We start from the raw sequence: 26,189 nt of genomic DNA, 5'->3' as shown, positions 1-26,189 counted from the left end.
ATTATTAGAAATGTGATAATTTTATAAAACTAACCTCGCAAAATATAATCAGTTAGTATTAAAACAACCCAACAAAGCTCTTTCTGCAAAGTGCAAACTTTACTCACTTAAACACTTTTTTATTCATTTCTTAAATCTCACTCACTCTAAAACAAACACACAATCAAAACCAGATTTAAAACCCAATCGAAACCAGACAAAACAAAACAAGCTGAAGAAGAAGAGAGCGAGAACCAAAAGCATATATTCTCTTTCTCTTTTTCCTCACATTCTCTCTCTAAACCATCACTTTCTAGGTTGCATTTTCTCTCTATATATATGATATGTAATGTTTGTGCATGCGTGTTTAATTTGAAATCTGGTGTTGTGAGCATTTGGCTGTGAGAGAGAGAGAGGAAGGGTTAGGCACAAGTTAGATAGGATATGCCAAAGTTTGCCGGCAACGGGGGAGGTGTAGCAACGCTGGCGGCGTTAGGATCGTTCAACAAGGGTTTTTTTGTCCCAAAAAATATGAAAAACTTTTCCATCTCCTGGAAATCCAAAAATACCATCCTCCTCATGATATTCTTGGATGACATTTTGTTTCACAAATTGAAATCCCGGGAAACTGATTTTTCCAGAAAAACTTTTATAATCCTTATACCTAACGTAGATAAACATGATTCCCAATATCAATTTCACTTTAAAGTAAATAGCCATTAGATAGAAATATAAGAGTACACCCGCCCATTGGCATCATAACAAGATCATAAAGAAAACCAAAACAAAAAGGCAAATTTTCAAATGCGGAGGTAGAATCACTAATGGGTTAATCGCTTGCATGTCTGTAGTCCTTCCAATAAATATCGGATGTAAAAATCACATATATGGCTGATGTGAGGATTGCAAACTACTACCTACATAACGAGCATAGTTAGAAGGAGGGGCATTAGCTGGCTGGGTGTATATAGCTTGGCCAGGAACTTGATAATCATATGTAATTGCACCAGCAGTATGGGGATATCTATCAGAAGCTCCTGCATATGCAGCCCTAACTGGGGGAGCCTGCCTACCCATAACTCCAGTTGAAGCAGCGGCACCACCAGATGAATGGAGTGAAAAATATCTCTCATTAGGCCTTCGCCTCTTTGATTGCTGACGTTTGTAAAAATCTCCACTTCTCTTTTTATCTGACCTCGATTTCTCTAGTTGACTAACCCTTTTCTGCAGTGTATCAAGTGGGTATTCAGATTCGAGCTTGTATTCTTCAATGCACTTAATTACAGTTTTCAGTGCTGCAAGCTCTTGTGCATTGGCATCATTCTGCAAACAAATGACAATTTTAATATGACAAAATAAGAAATGCAGAACAAGAGAAATCCAGAATGAAGACATTTATTCAATTAGAACTTCAATCAAGCAACAAAGCATACCTTTGCAGTAGCAACATCACGCACACTTCCAGTCTTTACTTGTGAATTTCTCCTTCGGTTCTTGAGGTATACCTTCAGAAGGGGCACAGGGGCAAAGCTTTCTTGTAGCTGGAAGGCATGAATAAAATGTACAGCCGCAATTTGTTTCCCATTATTGATTAATAAATCCACAATAGCTGCATAAATAGTGAAAACTAGAATAATCAATATCTGATAATTGAATTACCTCTTAGCATGTCAAATCATACCAAAAGCAGTAGAATATATGCCATACGTGTCTACACTTTGTCAGGTAATCTAACTATAAAGCCCCAAAAGAAAACTATTCATCAAGTACAGGGATGATATCTGACAGGACAATCCTTCATTGCAGACTTCACAGGTCAGTTTATTAAAGGAACACCAACCTGGCACTTTGTGAATTAACCCAATAGAGCGGCAGAGCTCAGGTGCCCGCCTATGCTGAGCAACTGCAAGTACAAGCTTGCAGAGTTCTTCTTCATCAAACTCTGAAGCAATCCTAAAAGTCGAAAGAAGCTGCAAGAATGCCTCTGCTTCCAATGTATTTCCATTGGCAGCATCGATGTCTGCTCTAGCTAACTTGGGCTTCCACTCATCAGCAATTGCTTTGGCTTGCTGCTTGGTTTCAGGGTTCAGAAGGTGATCTGCACCTGGATCAACCCTTGCCAATAAGGTGGCCATGGCTTCCATAATTATAATACAGGATTTTCGCATGCCCTTAAGGGCAGCACCCATTTTATCATTTAGTTGGGTAGTTTCATCGGTGGGGTAAAACCCCTCCAGTGAATCCAGCACTAATCGTGCCGGAACAGTTGCACTTTCTAATGCAATAGAAATTTCTTCACGAAGAATGGACAGATTTTTTTTACTCTCCACAATAATATTCAGAAGACCTTTTGCATCCATTTGCTCACAAAAATGTGTCAGCTCTGGATGTGGCCTAACCTCAACAGCCACACCTTCAGACTTTTCACCTGATTTATGAGGAAAATCCTCGTCTGAGGAATTCGAATCGCCAAGAGAGCTGTTTACCTTGTTATCTTTGTTCTCCCCATCATACACAGACTCCAAAGTTGCAGCCTGGTAATTTGCATGAGCCTCTGCAATGGAAGCTACAGCAGCATCTTTAAGCTCCTGCAGCCGATCTAACAGGTCTTGCTCTTTTGAAGTAACTGCTGCCTTTCTCTCTGCAAGTAGTGTTTCCATTTCTAATTGTTTCTCTTTATACTCCCTCTCCTTAGCTTCCAGCTCTTCTAGTTTCTTATTCAATGTCGTCTCAAGGTCTTCAAAATGTTGCTTAATTTCAACCCACTGAACCTCATTCTCATAAGCCCCCTTCCGAGCTTCCAATCCAACAAATGCCTGAGCAAGTTGCTCTATCATAGACTGTGTTTTATTTTCCCTACCTTGCTCCATATCACCCATATTCAAGCAGCCTGGTCAACAGCGCTTCAAGAACAACTCAATTTAATGGTTAGAACGTTAATAATAGCATGAGAAAAACAAAAACAGTAATTGCTGCTAAATCCCTCGAAAGACCAATTTATATGCTCACAATTTGAAATAAAAATTAACCTGATATTTAATAACGCCATTTCTTTCTCATAATTTTCCATCTAAGAGTACCTACCACCTCCCTCTTCATACCTTCCTTAACCATTTATCTAAATAATTATGTTTTACATATCAAAACACCAAAAATATTAACAGTTTATCAAATGTACTCAAACAATTTGGCAAAATTTTCCTACATATATGTCTTCAGCAGGTTAACGGAACACAACAAACTTCATATGGTTTAAGAAGTAATGATGATTATTTTTAGGGTTTTCAATTGCGGAGCCGCAACAATACCATTGCGGCATTTTGCGGACGCACCACCGCATCGTTGCCGTTGAACAGATCGCAATTGCAGTTCTTCGACAGTCACAACAAAAATAAAGATAAAAAATAAAAAATGACCGAAACGAAATAGAAGAACCCTTCATTTTGAAACAGAACTATGAAATCTACCACGGATTAGAAATTTAGAAGAATGAAAACACAATCCAAAAGCTAAGTTAAAAACCTAGAAGAAGAAGTAGGGGCGAATCAGGTAAATAGAAAATACCTCAATTCTGATGCGAGAAAGTCGTTGCTATAACAAACTAGCAAGTATTTGTGCAAGCTCTTGCTTTTGCCCCCAATTTGAAAATTTTGAGTGTCCTAGTTCGTGGCTTGGAAGTTGAGAACTTATGCTTCGCGGTGCATGTTTGGGGCAAATGGACGAAGGGCACTGGCGAAAGAACAAGGGATAAGCTCTATGGAGAAAAGGGTATTGAATTCGACAAAATGATATATCATGTACTTGAATCCCTAATTATCTGTATTCTATGTTTTCTTCACTTCCATATCTCATGGTTTCAAATTTATTACTTATATTTATATCTACTGTGGTTAAATAAGTTAAAATTTTCATCCCTTGTGGTTTCATTGTGTATTATTTAATTTTGGGATTTGCTTCCATCATTTAATATGATTATAAAAAATTTCCTACATACACAATATTTTGTGGGACCCACATATTTTGAAGGAAAAAAAAAAGTTATGGCACACAAAACGAATCTCTATAACATAACAAAATCATTTTTCCTATAACATAACTCTTATAAAACCCTTTAATTTTATGTGGTTTCTAATTTTTACTTATATTTATTGTAGTTACAAAACTATGTCACTTAGCCTCTTGTGAATTTATAAATATAATTTTTTATATAATTATGATTTATAAATATAATTTTTTTATATAATTATGATATTATTAAATAAACTTTTAATAAAACTTATTTGAGAGGTTATACTTACAATCATTTTTTCTTCACAATCACTATTATGATTATTTGACAAAATTAAATCAATGACTCTCATTTAACGTCATTTTGTAACAATTGATTTGATTTTGATTCAATAACAATAAAAAATAGTTGTAAGGAAAAAAAGGATTAAATATAACCTTCCTCAAACTTATTATTAAATATTAAATTAAAAAATATTTAAAAATTTATTTATTTTAAAATTATATTGATCTTAATTTTAAAATATATATTTAAAATTAGAAATATTATAAACAAATTATTTATGTTAAAAAAGTTTATAATATTATAACGATATTAGATAAAAATAAAATAATATTTGTGTCAAATATTATTTTTACGATAAATATAAATAATTTTTTTAAAATTTATTGTAATTTATTTGAATTATAGGCATGATAGGCATTTTATTCTCCTAAATAATATTGTTTATTTTAAGATAATTTTTAAATAAATTGTTAACTTTAGCATAATTTCAAATATATAATTTTGAATTTTTCATTTTATTTTAATAATTAATTTTATTATAATGTAAATTGATACTATTATATCAATATAGAATATAAAAATAAAATATTTAGCGTGTATAAATTCATATATATCTGATTGATATCTAGGGATGAAAGTGAGCTGAACTTTGCACCGAAAAGTCCAAGCCTATGTCAAAATATTTCAATTGGTATGGCCCGATAGTATAGTATGAGTCTAACTAGAGGTGTAAATTGGTTAGGCCGACCTACAGGAGCTTACGGCCTAGCCTATATTATGTCAGACTTGGCCTATTATAAATAGTAGAATAGAACAGGCCTAGATTTTTAAGAAAACCTATTTAGAAAACACGCCATAGGCTTTTTTGTACATGTCGAGCCTATAAGCCTATAGGCCAGCCTATATCATATTATTTATTTTAAATAAAATAAATAAAATTATTGTTTTAATAATTTTAAATAATAAAGTAATATTATTTTTATTCTTTTAATTGTTGAATGTTTAATAGGTTTAAACAGGCTAACAGGCATAGGACAAAGCTTTTATTTTTTAAATATAGGTCAGGCCAAACTTGTAATTTGGGGTATACATAGGCTAACAGGTCAGGCCAGACCCAATATTTTTTACATAGGCCTAGTCTATTTAAGTCAAAAGTCTAGCCTAGCCTAGCCTATTTACACCCCTAAGCAAGGAAGCACGGACACTTGTAAAAACAGGAAGAGTCGTGTCCGACACTGCAACACGCTCCGACACAGTGTCGGACACGCGGTTGACTTTTTCCGACACGTTGATCATTCCGACACACGAATTTGACCGTGTCCGACACGGTCAAATGTCATTTTCGTAATCTTTTTTTAAAATTATTTTTTAAAAAAAAATTATTTTTATTTTTTGAAAAAAAATCAAAATATATTAATAAAGCCTCCACCTGATCATATCAATTTTATTTTTTTTGTCTTTTTTTCCCTTAAGTAGATAAGATATCATCTAGCATCATTGTTGTCAATTCCTATTATGCTCTTGTTGTATCTCCTTCTCTCTGATCTCTCTCTCTAATATGATTTGATCTCTCTATCTGATATTATATCTCTCTCATCTCAGTTCTTATTTTTTTTATTAAAACTTCCATCTTTATAATGTGTTGATGGGTATTATTAATTTAGTTTCTTTTTTTTGTTAAATTATTAAATATTAAATGAAATATACACTATATAAATTAAAAATATTATTTAATATTAAAACGTGTCCCAACGTGTCGAAATTCATAATTTTTTAGGATTGACGTGTCGGAGTGTCGTGTCGTGTCGTGTCATGTGTCGCGTGTCGTATCGGTGCTACACAGCCCCTAAGTCTAACTGTTAGCCTGACTTGGCCTATTTAAAAAAAACAAATGGTCTGGTCTGGCCTGTTAACTTTTAACTTCCAAGCAGAACCATAAATCAACTTCACAAAATACTTAAAATCTATTATTAAAAAAAAATCATAATTTCAACATCCAAACAGAATCATGAATCACAATAACAACTCATCACAATCTGCATTTATATCACTTTATGAAGCAAAATGCTCAAACTAAATAACATATGTTTCATCAAATCCAACAAACCAATTCATACTGTGTAAATTGAAATAACTATATGAATCCAACAAACACATCATAATGCTTGTAGTAATAAAAAACTTCTCATCATCTTCTCTCCCGTGCAAATACAATTCCAAGGTTACATAAGTTGGCAAACAATTTGTAAATGTAGAAATCAAAAACAAGATTAAAGAATAAAAAAAATTAAGAAACAAAAAACATTTTAATACATTCATATAAACAATCTTACATGCTGAGATGTTGGTTCCTCCTACATAAAAAATAAAGTCAGTTTTCTATTAAAATTTAATAAATTATAAAATAATTTCAATTGATTAAATTTATGTCTTTTGTTTTTTTCTTCAAGCCATACTTATTACGTAGTCAATCTCCTCCGCATATTAATGTTTGAATGGTATCTTCAGCCAAACTAGAATGATAAGCATCAATAACTCTTTCTCCAGCACTAAATGTTGATTCTGATGTTATTGTAGAGACTGATACAGATCTTATGCCCCTCTCAAAGGTGGTATTGGTGGGGATTTAACTTAGGTCCTTCCACTACCTACCCAGCTCACATGCATCAACTGAGCTAGCATCATTTGATACTACTATGAATAATAATATTTTATGTTATTTAAAATAAATAATACAATATAGGTCGGCCTGTAGGCTTATACGCCCGGCATGTAAAAAAAAAACATATGGCCTACTTTCAAAATAGGCTTGTTTAAAAGCCCGAGCCTGTTCTATTTGATTGTATACTATAATGCACCGACACTGATACGAGACACGACACGCCAACACGTTAATTTTAAAAACTGTCATTTTCGACACGTTGGGACACATTTTGATATTAAATAATATTTTTAATATATGGAAAAAGTGTTTGTCATTTTAAATAACATAAAGTTATGTCATTTTAAGAGAGAGACAGACACACACAAAAAATTATTTAAATATTAAACTAAAAAAACCACCCACTTTCTCTCCCATGATTTCCATTTTTCTGTGTCTATCTTTCTACTAAAATGACATAACTTATGTCATTTAAAATGACAAACACCAAACCCTATATATAATATAATTTATATTTAATACATATAACAGCATATAATAAGTTATATAACCAATCAAATATTCAAATTTCCTAACATAAATATAAACAAAAATAATTTTTCGTATCTTGTTAATTTTTCATGTAAATTTCATAACAGAAAAAAATTGATTTATAAATTACTTTTTTATTTTTAGTTAATAAAATAAAATTAAGAAGTAAAAAAAAAAAACGTGTCAGATCGTTGACCGCGTGTTGAAACGGGTCGGAGCGACACGCACAATTTTTTTAAAAAAATTGTGTATCGGTGCTTTAGAGACTGTGTATAATAGATCGAGTCTGGCTTAATATAGGCTAGGCCATAGGATCCTGTAGGCCGGCCTGACCCACTTTCACCGTTACTGACATTATTATTAACTACAACAAATTTAAAAATAAATAGTATATATATATATTAAAAATTCTAATTTAACTTAAATAAATTTTTAAGATAAAACGTTTTTTATATTTTAAATAATATCTTTGATTTTTAATATAAATATAAATTATTTATTATATATTTTTCATATATATATTTTTAAGATAATTATTAAAATAATTCATAAACATATAATTTTTATTTTAATCTTTAATACTTAATCTTATTATAAAAACTAAGAAAATAAAAAAATTGTATATATATAAAGGGAAAAGTGTGTGTCATTTTAAGAGAGAGAAAGAGATAGATAAAGGAGGAGAAAGAGTTGACAAAAAAATAAAGGTGTGGATCTCACTTCTTTGTGAGAGTGAAAGTATATAAGTTGTGTCATTTAAAAGGATAAACATTTTTTCCATATATAAAATCACATGAGATTTAAGTGAAACATTTTAATAGCCAAAATGGGTATATATATCATACTTTATAATCACAATGTGTCCAAATAACAAGTTTGAAACTATAGAAGGTCAAGTGATAAATCATGTAATCACAACGGGTGAAAATGAAGTTATCCCAAATATTATTGATTATTATTTTATATTTTAAAATAAGTATTTGACGTGATTTCACATAAAAAAAAGGATTTTAACGTAATCGAGTATAATAATAAGGATGATTATTTTGCAATAATAGATAATAGATGAAAAAATAGGAATAAAATATCAATTTTATATCAAATATTCAAATGGATAAATATTTTAGGAATTTAATTTTTAGAGTAAATACATTTTTCGATTCTCAGCAAATTTTACGATGTCTGCTTTAGTCCCTAGCAAATAAAAAGGCTATTCGTGATCCCTGAGAAATTCAAAGTGGACCAATTTTAATACTTTTGAAGGACTAATGTGGATCTTTTTTGAATTTGTGAGAGACCACGATTTCAATTAAATAGATCCATTTTGAATTTCCTAGGGACCACAAATAGCCTTTTTTATTTGCTAGGGACTAAAACGGGCATCGTGAAATTTGTTGAGGATCAAAAAAAATATTTACTCTTATTTTTATCTACTATCAATGTAAAAATATTTAACACTCGCATTCGTAAAATAAGTTTGATTATGTCAATAATTTGTATGAGTTGTCATGCTTACTAAATACTGTAGTAGTATAAATTGGTAAGTATAAATTTTTTATATTAAAATTAAATATAAGAAGCCTGTTAAAAAAGGATATCGACGAGGTAGGAATACACTGTTTCCATTTCCAGTACTTCCTGACAAACTTTGGTACCGAATTTGGTCTCAAAAGTTGCAAATTCCACTGTTAATTAACAAATATAATAAAATCATTTATATAACTTCCTATAATAAATTAAGCTTTTAAAATAATCATTTCACCACATGATATTAAAAATTTGATCTTGATTACCCTTACTGTACATATTAAAAAAAGAGAGAGTTTATTACAAAAAAAGAAAAAAAGAAAAAAAGAGAGAGTTGAAATTAAAGTAAAAAGTATACAAACATGTGCATTTTTCACACCTTAAAGCTAAGAGAGAATTCTTGCATAATTTTAAAATTAATAGTTCACAGTAGCTCCAGTCCTTAAAAAAATGAGCAAAAAAGAAAGTAAAAATAGGAGATACATTGCCTGTTCGAAAACTAGAGCTATCAAGGTGTCTCAACTACATTATATCAGTGTGTTTCCATGGCATTTGACAACAAAATTTGAAGTGATACAACGCTAAAATCTATTTATTTCATAATTTACAGACAAACAGTAAGGTGCCACTACCCATTGCATCAACTTTCTGACTGAGCAGCTGTCTTTGATGGAGTTATGGTTTGCCAAGGTGAAAAGGTAATGGCCCGCCGAATAAGGTATAATATGAATGCAACATATGCAGCAGTTACTACACACACTACAGCGCCAATTATTGCTCCATTCACTTCAGAGGAGAAGAACTCCACCAAAAGATAGCCATTAATCAGTATCACCAGAGCAGCCACAAACCAAGAAATAGTCTGTATCCATATCAGAAACCACTCAGTACTTTATTAATCAAAACAAACTACGAGCAGAATATGGGACGGAAGGGGGTTAGTACAGAAACCAATTGAATCCAAGATATAGAGAAGCTATGGTTTAAGAACACTTATCACCAAGTCAAAGCATCAAACTGAAAGTAAAACCCCACTGAGCAAGTTCAATGGAGAAACAAACAGCATCAAACCACTAGAATCAAAGATCCAAATGAGAACAGAAAGGAAAGAAACAAGCCGGGGGAAGGTTTGAAACTAATGTCTTCAGACTACGTTAGTCAATCTTGTTCACCATATCTGGAGATATGTTATCAAAATATCAAGTATACACAAACCTTCTACCTTCCCAGGTGAGACTACACTGACAAACATTTTTTTCTTATATACATGAATACAAGTCAATATAAATAATGTATCTGTTTCTCCAAACTTCAAATGTTGCATGTTAAAGTTTGATTTTTAAAAATATCCAAAATAACAGCACATACAGTCCAGAGACCCTAGTAAAATGCAGGAAAGTTGCAAAATGCCCTAATTTCCTAATATATCCCCAATATTCTGTTAGTTTTCTAACACATACATTTAAATTATAAATCAATAATTATGCCTGCATGTATCAACGCCTCCATGCATGTGGATGACAGACTACTTTATAGATGATGGCTGCATGTATAACATGAGAAATCAAGTCAATTGATGACACAAACTTGAAGTAAATGAGGATAAAAGTAGAACTGCACCCACAAGATAAGAGGAACAAATGCATTATAGATGTTTAACCCATAACTGATGTCCATGCTGACATCATAAGCAGTTTCCAACAGTAGGAATACTCAATAAACTACATAACATGTAAGTAATATTGAATACATCATGATCAAAATGATAAATAACAAAAAGGATTAAAAAAAAAATCCGTAGTAATGCATCAACTACTTAATGACTTGTGGATATAGTTATTTGCAAGAAAAATAACAGTCCAAAACACAGTATGATCGTAAAGGAAAAAAAAGTAACGAAACCAATCCGCTGGATACACCGCACCTCCTCTCAATCCCAAGACAGGACAGTAAAATCCCGCCCACCAAATTGTCTCTTTAGAATCTAACTCTAAATTGCAAAAGAGATTAGGAATAAATTGATTCAGTTCTAAATTTTCTCCTGTCTGAACTGCAACAAGAAAAGGTCTATATTGGGCCACTTCTGAATTATATCCTAGTTAATTAAATTATTGTTTGTTAACTATCAAAAAAAAAAAAAATAATGTTTGTTTTCACTGATGAATAATATAGGCATATACAGACAGCAACTTCATACAAAATGAATTAACTTGTCATCACAAACCAGATATATAAACCAATATTGGGTACCTGGTAAATGACCAGTGTGACCAAAATGCAGATAAAAGGACGCCATACCTTGAGGACAGAGCCAATTTTGAAGCTGCCCATTATCTGCTCCTTTGACACCAGACAGAGCAAAGGAATAAGTGCAAAGGGGATTTGGACTGACTGAAGAACATTAAGCCACTCATTCAGAACATCTAATGATTGCTCTGAGGTATCAAATATAAGAGCCACTATCATGGTTGGGATTATTGCACAACTTCGGGTAATTAATGCCCTCGTCCATTTCTTCAACCTTAAATTTAGAAAGCCTCCCATGATAAATTGTCCAGCATAGGTACCAGTAATAGTGCTACTCTGGCCGGCTGCTAATAACCCAATACCCCATATATATAATATTGGAAATAGTCCACCCCCATACGTCTCCTGAAGGTACTGTCCTGCATTTGCAAGACCAATGCTATTTGCTAGTTCAGAACCATAAAACCCCTTAGCAAACACAGTTGTGACAAATATATTAATGACAAAGGAGACTATAAGGGCAAGGGTGGACTCTATAGAGTAATAATTAAGAGCTTCTTGAACTCGGCCCTTCTTGCTGCGGTCAACCTGCCTTGATTGAACAAGAGCAGAGTGCAAGAACAAATTGTGAGGCATAATAAGGCATCCCACAACTCCAACAGCCTGCTGTATAGTTCTGGAGCTGAGTTTAGGAATCAAAATGCCTACAAAGTTAAAATCAGACTCTGTATCAGATTTAAAGCAAGAACAACAACTAACAATTTACTCATAAACCACTCCCCATGAAATCCACTTTACCCTTGCATTTTTGCAAAGAGGGTTTGCAAAAGCCCAAATGAATTAAACAAACTCCTTACCAAGAAGAAGTTCCTTGCCACTGGGCTTTGCTTCACCAAACATCCATGCGAACGCGAGTGCCATTATACCAATGAGGACAGCAAAAAGAGCTTCCAATGTCCTCACACCATAGTTCTCAAGAAATAGAAAAATAAAACTGAAACAAGGCAACAAAACACATACACGTCAATGTTTATTCCGGTATTACCATACATAGTTCAACAAATACAAATGCTGCTAGTTTTAGTAACTTTCAAAATGTAGTTACAGGAAAAAAACTCAAGTACTCTAATAATTCCCGTTTTGAACTTAAATAAAAAAGAGTTCCACTCCAATGTCCAAGTAAACCAAGAGGAATTTAAAAACCTTAAACCAAGGAAGGAACTTGAATAGATCCAGCATGATGTTTTAAGCACCTAAACAAAAAAAACCTTATACTTAACTGCAATTAAAAAAAAATGAACCCCAAAATGCAAAATCCAACAAAATCAAGGAAGAGGAACAACCACAAGCATAGAAGATTAGTGAATTACCAATCAAGAGCTGTAATGATGACCCCACCCCAAAGGGGCACAAACCCATTACTGAGGATCCTAATAGCAATAGCGCTACCAATAACTTCTTGTATATCTGAACCAATCAAAGCCAACTCAGCCATGACCCAGAGCACCATGCTGGCCCACTTAGGGTACTCTTCCCTGCAGAGCTCAGCCAAGTGCCTCCCAGTAGCCACGCCGAGCCGGGCCGACAAGAGCTGAATCAAGAGGCCCATGGCCGTGGCCCACAAGAGAAGCCACAACAGCGAGTACCCAGCAATTGCTCCGGCCTGAAGGTCCCCCTCCAGGTTCCCAGGATCCAGGAAGGCGATGCTCATCAGCAAGCCCGGCCCAGTGAACAGCCATAGCTTCTTCCACGAGAATGGCGGCACCTTACCCCAGTTGTTGTTCCCTTCGTTATCGGACTCGTCGATTCCAACAACCACTATCTTCTCTGAGGAATCGTAAGCTGTTTCTTCTCTCTCTTCTTCCACTAAGAGTGGCTCTTCGTGGTCTTGCGGGGTCCGAGCCATGGTGATTGATGGGTTCAAGCTTTCGGAATTTGATTGGACCGGTCACTCTAATTTCACAGGTTCGATCATTTGTCCTTGGTTTTATGGTTAACAAGTTAGTGATAGGCTTTGAAAACACTGCAGATGTGTCATCCTGTCACGTGCATAACTAAGTCTTCGTTTGTATGAGCAGAAATTGTTGTCTGTTCTTGTTGTGTGTGCAGCGCACTTATTTGTGTGTACACCATTGCATCTTTGTGCAATTGTTTCCTTGCCACAACACGTCAGCTTCGGGAAAATTAATTAACAGCTACAGTGTCTGTTGTGTCGTCTTATCCGCGGATTGTTTATCCGCACAGGAAATAATTACATTGTTTTTTCACTCATAGATTGGAGAATTACAGTGGTGATTTGATGAGTAATTGAGTATGATACTTAATTACTTGTTAGTTATTTATTATTCGCGCGGTTTTTTTTTTTTTCTCGATATATCGGTTTTAATGATATTTTTGAAGTTAGTAGGCTTCTTGATATTTTCTCACCTATTTTTTTTTTTTTTTAATAAACTACAAGTATTCTCATAAGCCATCTTGCTCGTGGCGAATATAAAATTAAAATTTTAAATTCCTTCGATAATAATAAAGAGTATCGAATATATATTTTTATTCTGACAACTCGAGTATCGTATACAACGTAAAATTGTAGTGGGGGGTAAAAGTCGTACATGTATGTATCTACAGCGCAGAGGAACATCTAGGGCAGCGACGAAGGAGGAAAGTGCGGAGAGGGTAATTTGACGCTGCCAAATGTGCGCGGGCCACGAGTGAGCAAGTGTCATCGTCGTGGAGGGCACGTGGATTCACGGACTTCACATGGCGCCTTCTGCAATAGTTAAAAACTGCAAAATTATTTGGACTTTTCCTTCTTTTTTGTCTCTTTCAAAGTTTTTTTAACTTTGTTTAAAAAAAAAAATTTAACTTTTTCTTTGAAACTATAGTATAATTAGGAATCAGAATAGAAATGTTTAGAAATTAATATAATTTACATATTAATTGTAAAATTATCAAATAAAAAATTCATTTAATATGTTATTTTATTTATATACCAATATATTCGATCTTGAGCATTGACCGTACTGCTCTCTTTTTGAATATAATATACTTGAATGTCATGGAGTCAAAAAAAAAATTTACGACACCATAATCGCTAAAGTAGTCAACTATTATAGACCGGACACGTGTCACGTCCCAAGTGGCTGGACACACAACTCATTCAATCCAAAGTCGCTACATAAGGTAGCTACTTTGGTGCAACAGGCCTGAAAGCCGCTGGGGATGTGACACGTGTCTCATCCCAGTGGCGGAGCCACATGTATTATGGGTGTGGCTTTGGTCCGGACTAAATTTTAACAAATTATACTTATTATATAATTTATAATTAATTATAATTTGACCCGGGCTACAATTTGTAATTTGGCCCTATGTAAAATTTAAAATATTTTGGCGAAAGATTTGGGTAAGTTGTATTAGGTTATGTGTCTAATTTTCACTTGTATAAAATAAATAAATTATTTTTAGTAAAATTAAAAAATATTTAATAAAATTATAACTCTTCTTAGTGCTGCTTGCTCATATGTTATGTATTTAATATAATTTAAATATATTATGATATGAACTAACTAAAATTAAGAAAAATAAATACGTATATAATTTTTTGGCCCGGGCTCAAATTTGAGCCTGCCTCCGTCACTGTCCCATCCATAGTAGCTGACTACCTCAGCGACTATGATGTCGTGGTAGTTTGAAAAAAAATTCAACTTCGTGGCATTCAAGTATATTATATTCAAAAAGGGGCAGTACAATCAATGTTCCATTCGATCCTATGGGGTCGAGGATGTCTAATAAAAAATTAGTGAATTTATATAAAATTGATATGCTCTTATATATGGTAAAATCATTTCTACAGCCGCTTTACGTACAGTAATGACAGGTGTATGATTATAATTCTTCATATTTAACGCTTTCATCTTTTGTATGGTTATGATTCCATACATTTAATGCTTTCACGTATATATATGACAAATATTTGATTGTTGCATCTACAGTAGTTGCAGAAATGTAAACCCCTTTATATATATATTATATATATATATATATATGACAAAAAAATTTCTCCAGTCAATGGAGATAAATTATCTCTTGTAAGCGCAAAATGACATCATTTTGTGACAGAAATCAAGGTATTTTTGTAATTTTAATTTATTACAAGGTTATATTAAGCTCTATCATTATAATTTTTTAATCTTACAACCCAAAACGGCGTAGTATGGTAAACAATGAAGTCAAAGAGTGGAGATTGTCTACAGTGACAATAAAGAGAGAGCATAAAAAGTGCATACCTGGTTGGCTTAGGCTCTTATTTGTAGATGATTACCTGGTAGAAGTGGAATTCTGGACCTCTTAAGAATATTTGGGGACCAATACTCGATCCACTAGTGATGTGATGAGATTGGTATCTTATTAGGCAAGATTGTTTCCTTATATATCTTAGCTATTATCTGTCGTGGATTGTAACACCCCGTATATATCCGGTTTGTTATCATATCTTCGTATTGAGCTGCGCTTAATTTAAAAATGCGAAATATCTTTTTCTTTTCAATTATGATGTCATTACACTTAGCCAAGTTGATTACTTAATCGTTTTCAAAATAACATTGCTTGTATGTAATTGCAAAGACAACTAACTGAAATACTTCATAATATATAATAACAGTGAGTATCTAAAATCACGGATCTACAACACGTAGTCCAGACAATATCCTGATACATTATTACAACTCCAATCCAAACTAAGACATAGCCAAGTCAACGTGACATGACAATCCTCATACTCACCAAATAACAACCGCGTCTCAACAAGATAATCCATAATACTAAATGAAGCTAAAAGCATAATAGCAACAGGCATATCCAGTAATCAACATGTCAACATATAAGCAGCAAATCTATCTAAGCTCCGGCCTCCTGCCGCCTGAGGTCTCAACCCCAGCATTACCTGAACCTGAAATGGTGCCCCAAACGTGGGGTGAGATCTCTAAACAGAAATCTCAGTAAGACAAGGGGTTCTCAAGGATCTTCCACCCCAAGCTCACTTACATGTGCAATATAAGTTATAAAAGCAGTCATCAATATAAGTTCCAAAAATATGCAGTGCAACAGATATCCATGTCATGTGTGTATAACTATTCTACTGGCCATATAAATGCAGGAATACGTCTATCTCCTACATGTAGTACAAGGAACACCGCTTGCACCTCACCCACAGCCTCACCATATTGTATGTACCACATACTCAGGCTTACCGTATAGGCGGAACACCACATGCATATCCAAAAGACACTGGCATATAACAGCTCAATAGCATTTCCAAAACATCAAAAGCATGTAACACAACGTGCATATAACCATACCCACATGAGACATGGTGGAACCACAACATGGCTAAACCGAGGACACGAAAGCTTACATGTACCCGTATGTCCCTCCGACTCGAACTCGGTATCACAAGGGTCCACACCACAAATAGAATACAATGCACTCACAGATCTGGTTCAATGACCATCATAGTATTAATATACATATTCTAAAATTTCAAGACAATCGAATATTATTTCTTTTCCAATTCGAACCTGGAGATCCTTTCTAAGACATATCATTTAACTTATTTAATTTTAGATAATTATTGTCTTATAAATATATATACCTAACGATTCCATATAACAAAATATATATATATATATATATATATATATATATATATATAAGACTAATATATATATAAGACTACGCGACCTTTTAAAAAGAAACGTGACCTTTTAAAACTAATATAACAATATATATATAACAATATAAGTATAAGACTAATATATATATATGGGTTTTGCGATTGTCCTGTTGTAGGACCCCACTCCCGTTCCTGCACACACATGTATATTTTTTTATTAAGATGTTTTTTTCAAAAACAAAATATATATTGGTGGACCCCACAAATATTGTATCTATGACATGATGCAACAAATATCGTGTTACATGATACTTCTATTACCCTATATATATAAAAGGGGTTTACTAATCTCATGATACATGAGATAGTACTCTTATGTGGGTGATACAAATATGTGGGGTCCACAATTTAAAAAGAAAAGAAAAAAGAAAAAAAAAATTGGCACAAAATTCTATGGGTGTATGACATGAGATAGATATCTTATGTAGCATGACACTATCATTTCTCTATATAAAACTACGTGACCTTTTACAAAAACCACGCCTCTGACTCCCTGGGTTCAAATAGCATACATAATATATAAAAGCATGGATAAAGAAAAGTAATGGCTCGGCTCCCTGGACCAACAAAAGTGTAAGAAACCAAAATAAAAAAAACAAAAGGTGTAACCGAAGAAAATAGCCCACCGTCATTTTCAGAATGCTATTGTAGCAGTAAAATATAATAAGGATTATAATCAATTTATGGATTTACAAATGGTAGTTAAATTTACCTAGGATCCTTTTGAGAGCAGAAAAATGAAAGCTTTAGAGGTTGAGAAAACATTCAAATCTTTCAACAATGGGTTCTCCTTCAACAAGACTAGAGCTTTAATGGATGGGTGGTGTTTCAATAGAGAAGAGGAGGATAAAGGTGAAAACTTTGGAGGCTTACCAAGAGAAAAACCAAGACCCCAAGAAAACCCCAAATGTGAGCCACAATCAGCTGCTGAGTTTCTAAAAGCAAAACTTAGGGTTTTGCTCCCTTTTTCTATTTATAAAGTCACTTAAGTTAAACTAGCAGTATTAATTGAATTAGTTCCGCTCTTCGTTTAACTCTAAAATTTTAGATTCTTAACCTAGATATTTTTCTAGGAATTTTCAAATTTTTATTTTATTTTTTCGCAACACTTTTTCGATACGCGTTTTTCACGCTGACAGTATTAGTTTTGGCACCAGTTCTCATTATTTTAACTTGAAACTCGTTTTAAAAGTCCTATATGTTATTCTAGTAATATATACTCATTTTTCATAATTTTCCGGGATACTTTATCGGTACGCATTTATACCAACTAGCAGAACCGGTATCTGCACTTTTCTTCCGAAAAGCGACTTCCAGCATTCTTAATCAATTACTATAATTATTAGAGCCTCATAATAATTATTAGGGTCAATTATGAAATTATTTTCTAATTTCACATAATTAATTAATCAACTTCCTTAATTAACGGTGCGGGTTCTTACATTCACCCCACCTTTTTAGGATTTTATCCTCAAAATCAGAAACATACTTGTCTCGAAACTCGAGGTACTGCCGGAGAAGCTCGTCCTCACGCTCCCAAGTACACTCCTCAGGAGTTCTTCCAGTCCACTGCACTTTGACCTTTGGAATGATCTTGCTCCTCAGCTGTTTCTCGCCACGATCGAGAATCTTTAGTGGTCCGACGGGAGTCTTCAGGTTCTCCCGAACCTCCACATCATCAGGTTGCACCACGTGCGAAGGATCTGCTATGTACTTCCGAAGCTGAGACACGTGAAACACGTCGTGGATGTTGGCCAAGTTCGGAGGCAAGGCAAGCCGGTAGGCAACAGGTTCTACTCTACCAAGGATCTGATATGGCCCAATATATCGCGGGCTCAGCTTCCTCACTCCGAGTGCCCGAACAACACCGGTGACAGGTGAAAGTCTCACAAACACGTGCTCACCCTCACTGAACTCCAGTGGACGATGCTTGACATCATAGTAGCTCTTCTGGCGATTCTGCGCCTGCTTCAACTTTTCTCTGATCATCTGGATCTGCTGGGTGGTATCTTGGACAAAGTCCAAGCCAAAAAGCTCCTTGTCTCCAACCTCAGACCAACAGGTAAGAGTCCGACACCTCCTACCATACAGTGCTTCGTAGGACGCCATGCCCAGGCTAGCATGAAAGCTGCTGTTGTACGAAAACTCAACCAACGGAAGGTACCTATCCCATGCCGAGCCCTGCTCCAACGTGAAAGCCCGTAACATGTCCTCCAAGGTCTGGATGGTCCTCTCAGTCTGTCCATCAGTCTGAGGGTGATAGGCGGTACTCAATCTCAACTGCGTACCAAAAGCCTCCTGCAGCGCCTCCCAGAACCGAGATGTGAACTTCTGGTCCCTATCACTGATGATACTCTCGGGCACCCCGTAAAGCCTCTCGATCTCGCGAACACACAGTTAGGCCAACTGCTCTGAAGAAAAGCTCACTTTTACCAGAAGAAAGTGGGCAGACTTTGACAATCTGTCCACGATGACCCAAAAGAGTCACAGTAAGCCTGAGTCTTAGGCAAACCCACAACGAAGTTCATGGAAATGCTCTCCCATTTCCATTTCGGAATCTTAAGAGGTTGAAGCTTACCAGACGGCTTTTGTTGTTCTATCTTCACCTTTTGGCAAATCAAACACTTGGACACATACACAGCTATGTCCTTCTTCATTTATGGCCACCAGAAAATCCTCTTCAAGTCTAGATACATCTTTGTCGCACCAGGGTGGATAGTAATCTGGCCCTTATGGGCCCCTGCCATAACCTCTTCGGTCGAAGGACCTCGAGGAACCACAATCCTCTTCTGAAACAACAGAAGTCCATCCGCATTCCAAGGCACACCGTCTTGGTTCTTCACGTAGTCCAGGCACTCTCTCTGCACTTGCGCCTCTTGGATATTCTCCATGAGCTCATTCTTGACTCTCACAGTCTCCATCTCGAGAAGTGTACCCCCAACAAAGAGGTCACAGACAAAACTCGAAGTTTCACAATGACATCAAAAATGTCATTCAATTCTCTGGGATCACCAGTCACTCTCTCAATAGCGGTGACCTAACCCCACAACTCAAGAATCCACGCAAAACTCGAGTGAGTTTGGTCCTATTCCATGACTCTAACATCGACTAGTCTCACAATTTGATAAATCAATATTTTCAAAATAACTTTATATTCATGTTTATTGTATGAAATCAAAATCATATTCATTTCAACCATCACATGTCATTTAGCATATTCATTCACATAATAACGTACCTTAGTTCACGTACACCTGCAAAATTTTCAATCTCTGTAACATAATAATTCGAATACTAAATGCAACAATATACCTCAATCTCCATGGCCTCTGCAAAATTGAAAGTCAATAACGGTGAAATAACATCGATGCATTACCATGATTTATCATAATTACTTCATGTTCAGCACTATCCATGGTATCTACATGTCAGTTACCTATGAAACATATCAATAATAACAAGTGAACCTAGAGTTATGGAGACCACTCAACTCACAAACGAATTGTACATGCACTGCCTCGCATATACAAGATCGCGCATGGCCTTTGCCACAAATTCCAAGTGTTACACACTCAGTTTCACATTCTCACACAGAGCACCATCACGCTTAAGTAATGGCGAAAGGCATCTTGCCTCAAAAACAACATGACCGGTGCTTCCCAAGGGGACACGCTCGGTTGGATGAATTCTTTCGCCGAAAGACCCTCATAACGCTACTTCAAGTCGGCCAACTCTGGTGACGACATCCGGTATGGAGCTAATAACAAGCCCCACATCAGGCAGCGATTCAATACAGAACTCTATCTCCCTCTGAGGCGGAAACTCAGGAATCTCCTCCGGAAATACTCCGAGGAATTCTCTCACCACAGGAATGCCAGTGAAATCCTCTTGTGTCCCACTCACCAACCTCCCAACATGACATAAACAATGTCCCTGCTCACAAGGCTCTTCTATCCCGTAGCAATAAAAGGCGAGGAACTGGTTGTGGAATCACACGGAGACATCACCACTCGCAAGGCACAACAATCAATCATAACACAATACTTGGACAACCAGTCCATGCCAAGGACGATTTCCAAGTTAGCCATCGGCAATCTTATCAGATCTACCGAGAAGTCACGACCACCCCACTGAAACACGACATCTCGATGTACAGTGGTAGCATCACACGTTTCTCCGGTGGCGGTAGTCACCCGCAACGGTGGAGAAGGCACAACAATGGGCACTCAAGCCCCAAAGCAATCGGGGTTGCAACAAAAGAATGCGTAGCCCCGGAATCAAACAAAACATCAACAGATGAATCACCCAAAAGACATAGTACCTCATACAAGGTTCGGAGCTCTATCCGACTGCTGGCAATCCAACATGTACACACGCCCAGTAGCAGGTGGCACTGCAGGTGCCGAAGTAGATGCCAAGGGAATCATCTACAAAAGAACTGCCTGAACGGCTGCAGCTCTCGCCGTCGGCGACAGACAATCTCTAGAGAAGTGGCCCTCCTTGCCACACTGGAAACAAATCAACTTCCCGGTAGAACACGGCCCAAAATGAGTCTTCCCGCATCCCGAACACCTGGGAGCAGGAGGTCTCGCTGCACTCCCATGAGCAGAAGTCCTCTTGAACTCATTCGACGTTTGCCGAGCCGCCATCTGATTTCTGTTGCCCTTGTTCCCAAACTTTCTGTCTCTCCAAGAAGTGGAACTACCAGCTACCTTCGTCGCCTCAGCAACCTTGGCCCTCTTGGCCCTACTCGAGTTGCAGAAATCCTCGATGTCCCGGCACTGCTGCACTAGTGTCCCGAAGTCTCTCGAAGCAGAACCAGCGAGGTAACCAGCAATATCCTCACTAAGTCCCCTACGGAACTTAGCAGCCAAGAAGATCGGAGTAGGTCTCTCCATCTAAAAGTGTGCAAACTTCACAAGCTCATTAAACTTGGCCAGGTACTCGTCAACCGACAACGAGCCCTGAACCAACCTGTCGAACTCCCCCTGCTTCCTCTCCTGCGCGTCATACGGGAAGTACCGACCCAGAAAGCAATCCTCGAAGAATGGCCATGTCATAACATGACTCTGCATCTCAAAAGCATGAGAGGTGTTCGTCCACCACTCATGGGCGTCGCCCTCCAACATATAGGTTGCAAACATCAGCTTCTGCGGATCTGAACACTGCATGACCCAGAAGATCTTGTCCAGCGCCTGTAGCCATCTCGCTGCAGCAATAGGATCGTAAGATCCATCAAAGGAAGGTGGCTTATGCTTGCGAAAAGCATTAAGCCGGCGATCAATCACATCACGGTCCTCAGCAGGCTCCAAAAAGGGTTCCATCACCCCAGTGACCTGAGTAGCACTACCAACGTGATTCAGGCTCTCATCTTGAACACCATGTGGAGGCGGCGGGGGTAGTGGCGGTGGGAACTGACCAACAGCAGGACCAGCTCTCATCTCCTCCAACATAACCCTCATCATAGTTATGTTCGCCAACCTGTTCGCCTCAAGAGCATCCTCCGTGGCCTTCTGGTACACTTCTCTAACAGCATCCATCATTGCCATGTTGGCCAATCTAGTGGCCTCCTGCATCTCAGCCAATGCAGTCAGGATTGGGTCGGGTTGACCCTCAACAGTCTCACGGGTTCTCCTGGGTATTACCATGACTGTACACAAGTTACACAAATCATGAGTTGATCAGGCCCATGCAGTGTGATAACATATGCATCCTCATAATAACACCCAACGGAGCAAACACACAAGACAGACACAACCAAGCATCCTAATTATTGCAATACATACAGGCTTGTCCCTAGAACCTTTGCTCTGATACCACTTGTAACGCCCGACCGCTTCAAGAATCAATGACTATCCCCACATACTAACACGAGACTTTTCAGCGTGCTTTGTCCTCACTCGCACACTTCCCGGGAAAACTTCACAGGAGGTCACCCATCCCAGAATTGCTCCAAGTCAAGCACGCTTAACTGTGAAGTTCTTCCGATCCGGGCTACTGAAAAGCAGATGCATCTTGTTAGTATAGGTAGTACCAATTAATTCTTATAAGCTATCACAAACTGTGCAGTCTCATACCTGCACAGTCTTTGGAATCCCTCTCTTTCGGGTGTCGATTCGATTCATTCATGCATGTAACCCCCCGCTGGAAGCCTGTCAGGAGCCGCTCCTTGTCCATGCCCTTTCGCACCGGCGCTCACTCCCCTCCCTCGTCAGCGCTCGGGATGTTACATGCCCACCAGCTTCCACCTGGTTCGTCCTCGAACCACACCGTACTGGAAGAGAGGCCCTGCTCTGATACCATAAAATGTAACACCCCGTATACATCCGGTTTGTTATCATATCATCGTATTAAGCTGCGCTTAATTTAAAAATGTGGAATATCTTTTTCTTTTCAATTATGACGTCATTACACTTAGCCAAGTTGATTACTTAATCGTTTTCAAAATAACATTGCCTGTATGTAATTGCAAAGACAACTAACTGAAATACCTCATAATATAATAACAGTGAGTATCCAAAATCACGGATCTACAACACGTAGTCCAGACAATATCCTGATACATTATTACAACTCCAATCCAAACTAAGACATAGCCAAGTCAACGTGACATGGACAATCCCCATGCTCACCAAATAACAACCGCGTCTCAACAAGATAATCCATAATACTAAATGAAGCTAAAAGCATAATAGCAACAGGCATATCCAGTAATCAACATGTCAGCATATAAGCAGCAAATCTATCTCAGCTCCGGCCTCCTGCCGCCTGAGGTCTCAACCCCAGCATTACCTGAACCTGAAATGGTGCCCCAAACGTGGGTGAGATCTCTAAACAGAAATCTCAGTAAGACAAGGGGTCCTCAAGGATCTTCCATCCCAAGCTCACTTACATGTGCAATATAAGTTCTAAAAGCAGTAATTCAATATAAGTTCCAAAACTATGCAGTGCAACAGATATCCATGCCATGTGTGTATAACTATTCTACTGGCCAGAGAAATGCAGGAATACGTCTATCTCCTACATGTAGTACAAGGAACACCGCTTGCACCTCACCCACAACCTCACCATATTGTATGTACCACATAGTCAGGCTTACCGTATAGGTGGAACACCACATGCATATCCAAAAGACACTGGCATATAACAGCTCAATAACATTTCCAAAACATCAAAAGCATGTAACGCAACATGCATATAACTATACCCCCATGAGACATGGTGGAACCACAACATGGCTAAACCGAGGACACAAAAGCTTACCTGTACCCGTATGCCCCTCCGACTCGAACTCGGTATCAGAAGGGTCCACACCACAAATAGAATCCAATGCACTCACAGATCTAGTTCAATGACCATCATAGTATTAATATACATATTCTAAAATTCCAAGACAATTGAATATTATTTCTTTTCCAATTCGAACCTGGAGATTCTTTCTAAGACATATCATTTAACTTATCTAATTTTAGATAATTATTGTCTTATAAATATATATAACTAACGATTCCATATAAGAATATATATATAACAATATATATATAAGACTAATATATATATATAAGACTACGCGACCTTTTAAAAAGAAACGTGACCTTTTAAAACTAATATAACAATATATATATATAACAATATAAGTATAAGACTAATATATATATATAAAACTACGTGACCTTTTACAAAAACCACGCCTCTGACTCCCTGGGTTCAAATCGCATACATAATATATAAAAACATGGATAAACAAAAGTAATGGCTTGGCTCCCTGGACCAACAAAAGTGTAAGCATGCTTTTTCTAATGGGTTCACATATTGACTTATATATATATATATATATATATATATATATATATAAGCATCCAACGGAAATTTAAGACAATCGATGAAACCAAAATAAAACCTTTGAGTACACAGTTGGTAAATCGATGAAATCAAAAAAAAAAAAAAACAAAAGGTGTAACCGAAGAAAATAGCCCACTGTCATTTTCAGAATGCTATTGTAGCAGTAAAATATAATAAGGATTATATTCAATTTATGGATTTACAAAGGGGTAGTTCAATTTATCTAGATTCTTTTGAGAGCAGAAAAATGAAAGCTTTAGAGATTGAGAAAATATCCAAATCTTTCTTCAACAATGGATTCTCCTTCAACAAGACTAGAGCTTTAATGGATGAGTGTTGTTTCAATAGAGAAGAGGAGGATAAAGGTGAAATCTTTGGAGGCTTACCAAGAGAAAAACCAAGACCCCAAGAAAACCCCAAATGTGAGCCACGATCAGCTGCTGAGTTTCTAAAAGCAAAACTTAGGATTTTGCTCCCTTTTTTTATTTATAAAGTCACTTAAGTTAAACTAGCAGTATTAGTTGAATTAGTTTCGCTCTTCGTTTAACTCTAAAATTTTATATTCTTAACCTAGATATTTTTCTAGGAATTTTTATATTTTTATTTTATTTTTCGCAACACTTTTTCGGTACGCGTTTTTCACGCTGACAGTATTAGTTCTGGCACTAGTTCTCATTAATTTAACTTGAAACTCGTTTTACAAGTCCTATATATATATATTATTCTAGTAATATATACTCACTTTTCATAATTTTCCGGGATACTTTATCGGTACGCATTTATACCGACTAGCAGAACCAATATCTGCACTTTTCTTCCGAAAAGCGACTTCCAGCATTCTTAATCACTTATTATAATTATTAGAGCCTCATAATAATTATTAGGGTCAATTATAAAATTATTTTCTAATTTCACATAATTAATTAATTAACTTCCTTAATTAACGGTGCAGGTTCTTACATGGGTTGTCAAGATGTGAGTGCCTATAAGTTGGACACATAACACAGTATAAAGTCATTAAAATTTAGTTGAATTTAAATTACTTATATTTTAAAATCAAGTTAAATTAAGCCTAATTTTAAGATTGATTGACCATTGTGTCCCCATTTAATTTTTTTATAACTTTGCCCTTTTCCCAAAATATAGATTAATCTGCTTTGTTTGATCCAAGTTTGACCAACATTTACTCCAATTAATATCCTATTTACTCAAGTAAATTAGATTTACTTGCTCAAGTGAGTCATTTACTCAAGTAAATAAGTCTAATTTACTAGAGTATAACAAACAAGTAGTAAGTTCTAATGTCTTTTATATGTATAAATGGGTTTGGAATGGGTGTTTGTGGGCCCAGCACACATGTGGATGGTAATTATCCTATT

At 36.1% G+C, this 26,189-nt stretch overlaps 2 protein-coding genes across 3 annotated transcripts; both read right to left on the bottom strand.

Annotated features, from left to right (window-relative positions):
* Positions 1 to 699: 699 nt before the first annotated feature.
* On the bottom strand, positions 700 to 3,751 carry LOC133288740 (FRIGIDA-like protein 3). Of its 2 annotated transcripts, XM_061486556.1 has the most exons (4): positions 3,544 to 3,751; positions 1,820 to 2,882; positions 1,413 to 1,588; positions 700 to 1,302 (listed from the first exon to the last, which is right to left on the bottom strand). In XM_061486556.1, exons 2-4 carry the CDS (start codon positions 2,856 to 2,858, stop codon positions 859 to 861), a joined length of 1,659 nt encoding a protein of 552 aa, XP_061342540.1. In that variant the 5' UTR covers positions 2,859 to 2,882; positions 3,544 to 3,751; the 3' UTR covers positions 700 to 858. The 2 variants fall into 2 exon arrangements, with proteins under 2 accessions (XP_061342540.1, XP_061342539.1); XM_061486555.1 differs by having other exon boundaries at positions 1,820 to 3,751.
* Positions 3,752 to 9,378: 5,627 nt separating this feature from the next.
* LOC133288738 (metal transporter Nramp3.2-like) lies at positions 9,379 to 13,363 on the bottom strand. The gene is made up of 4 exons (XM_061486552.1): positions 12,611 to 13,363; positions 12,098 to 12,234; positions 11,292 to 11,944; positions 9,379 to 9,855 (listed from the first exon to the last, which is right to left on the bottom strand). Exons 1-4 carry the CDS (start codon positions 13,144 to 13,146, stop codon positions 9,634 to 9,636), a joined length of 1,548 nt encoding a protein of 515 aa, XP_061342536.1. The 5' UTR covers positions 13,147 to 13,363; the 3' UTR covers positions 9,379 to 9,633.
* Positions 13,364 to 26,189: the final 12,826 nt, after the last annotated feature.

Source organism: Gastrolobium bilobum, unplaced genomic scaffold (genome assembly GCF_033153095.1).
Source record: "Gastrolobium bilobum isolate Gb01-03AN ecotype WA unplaced genomic scaffold, APGP_CSIRO_Gbil_v1 utg45908, whole genome shotgun sequence".
NCBI lineage: Eukaryota > Viridiplantae > Streptophyta > Magnoliopsida > Fabales > Fabaceae > Gastrolobium > Gastrolobium bilobum.
The sequence above is the reverse complement of the archived record's forward strand: the minus strand, read 5'-3'. Positions and strand labels throughout refer to the sequence as shown.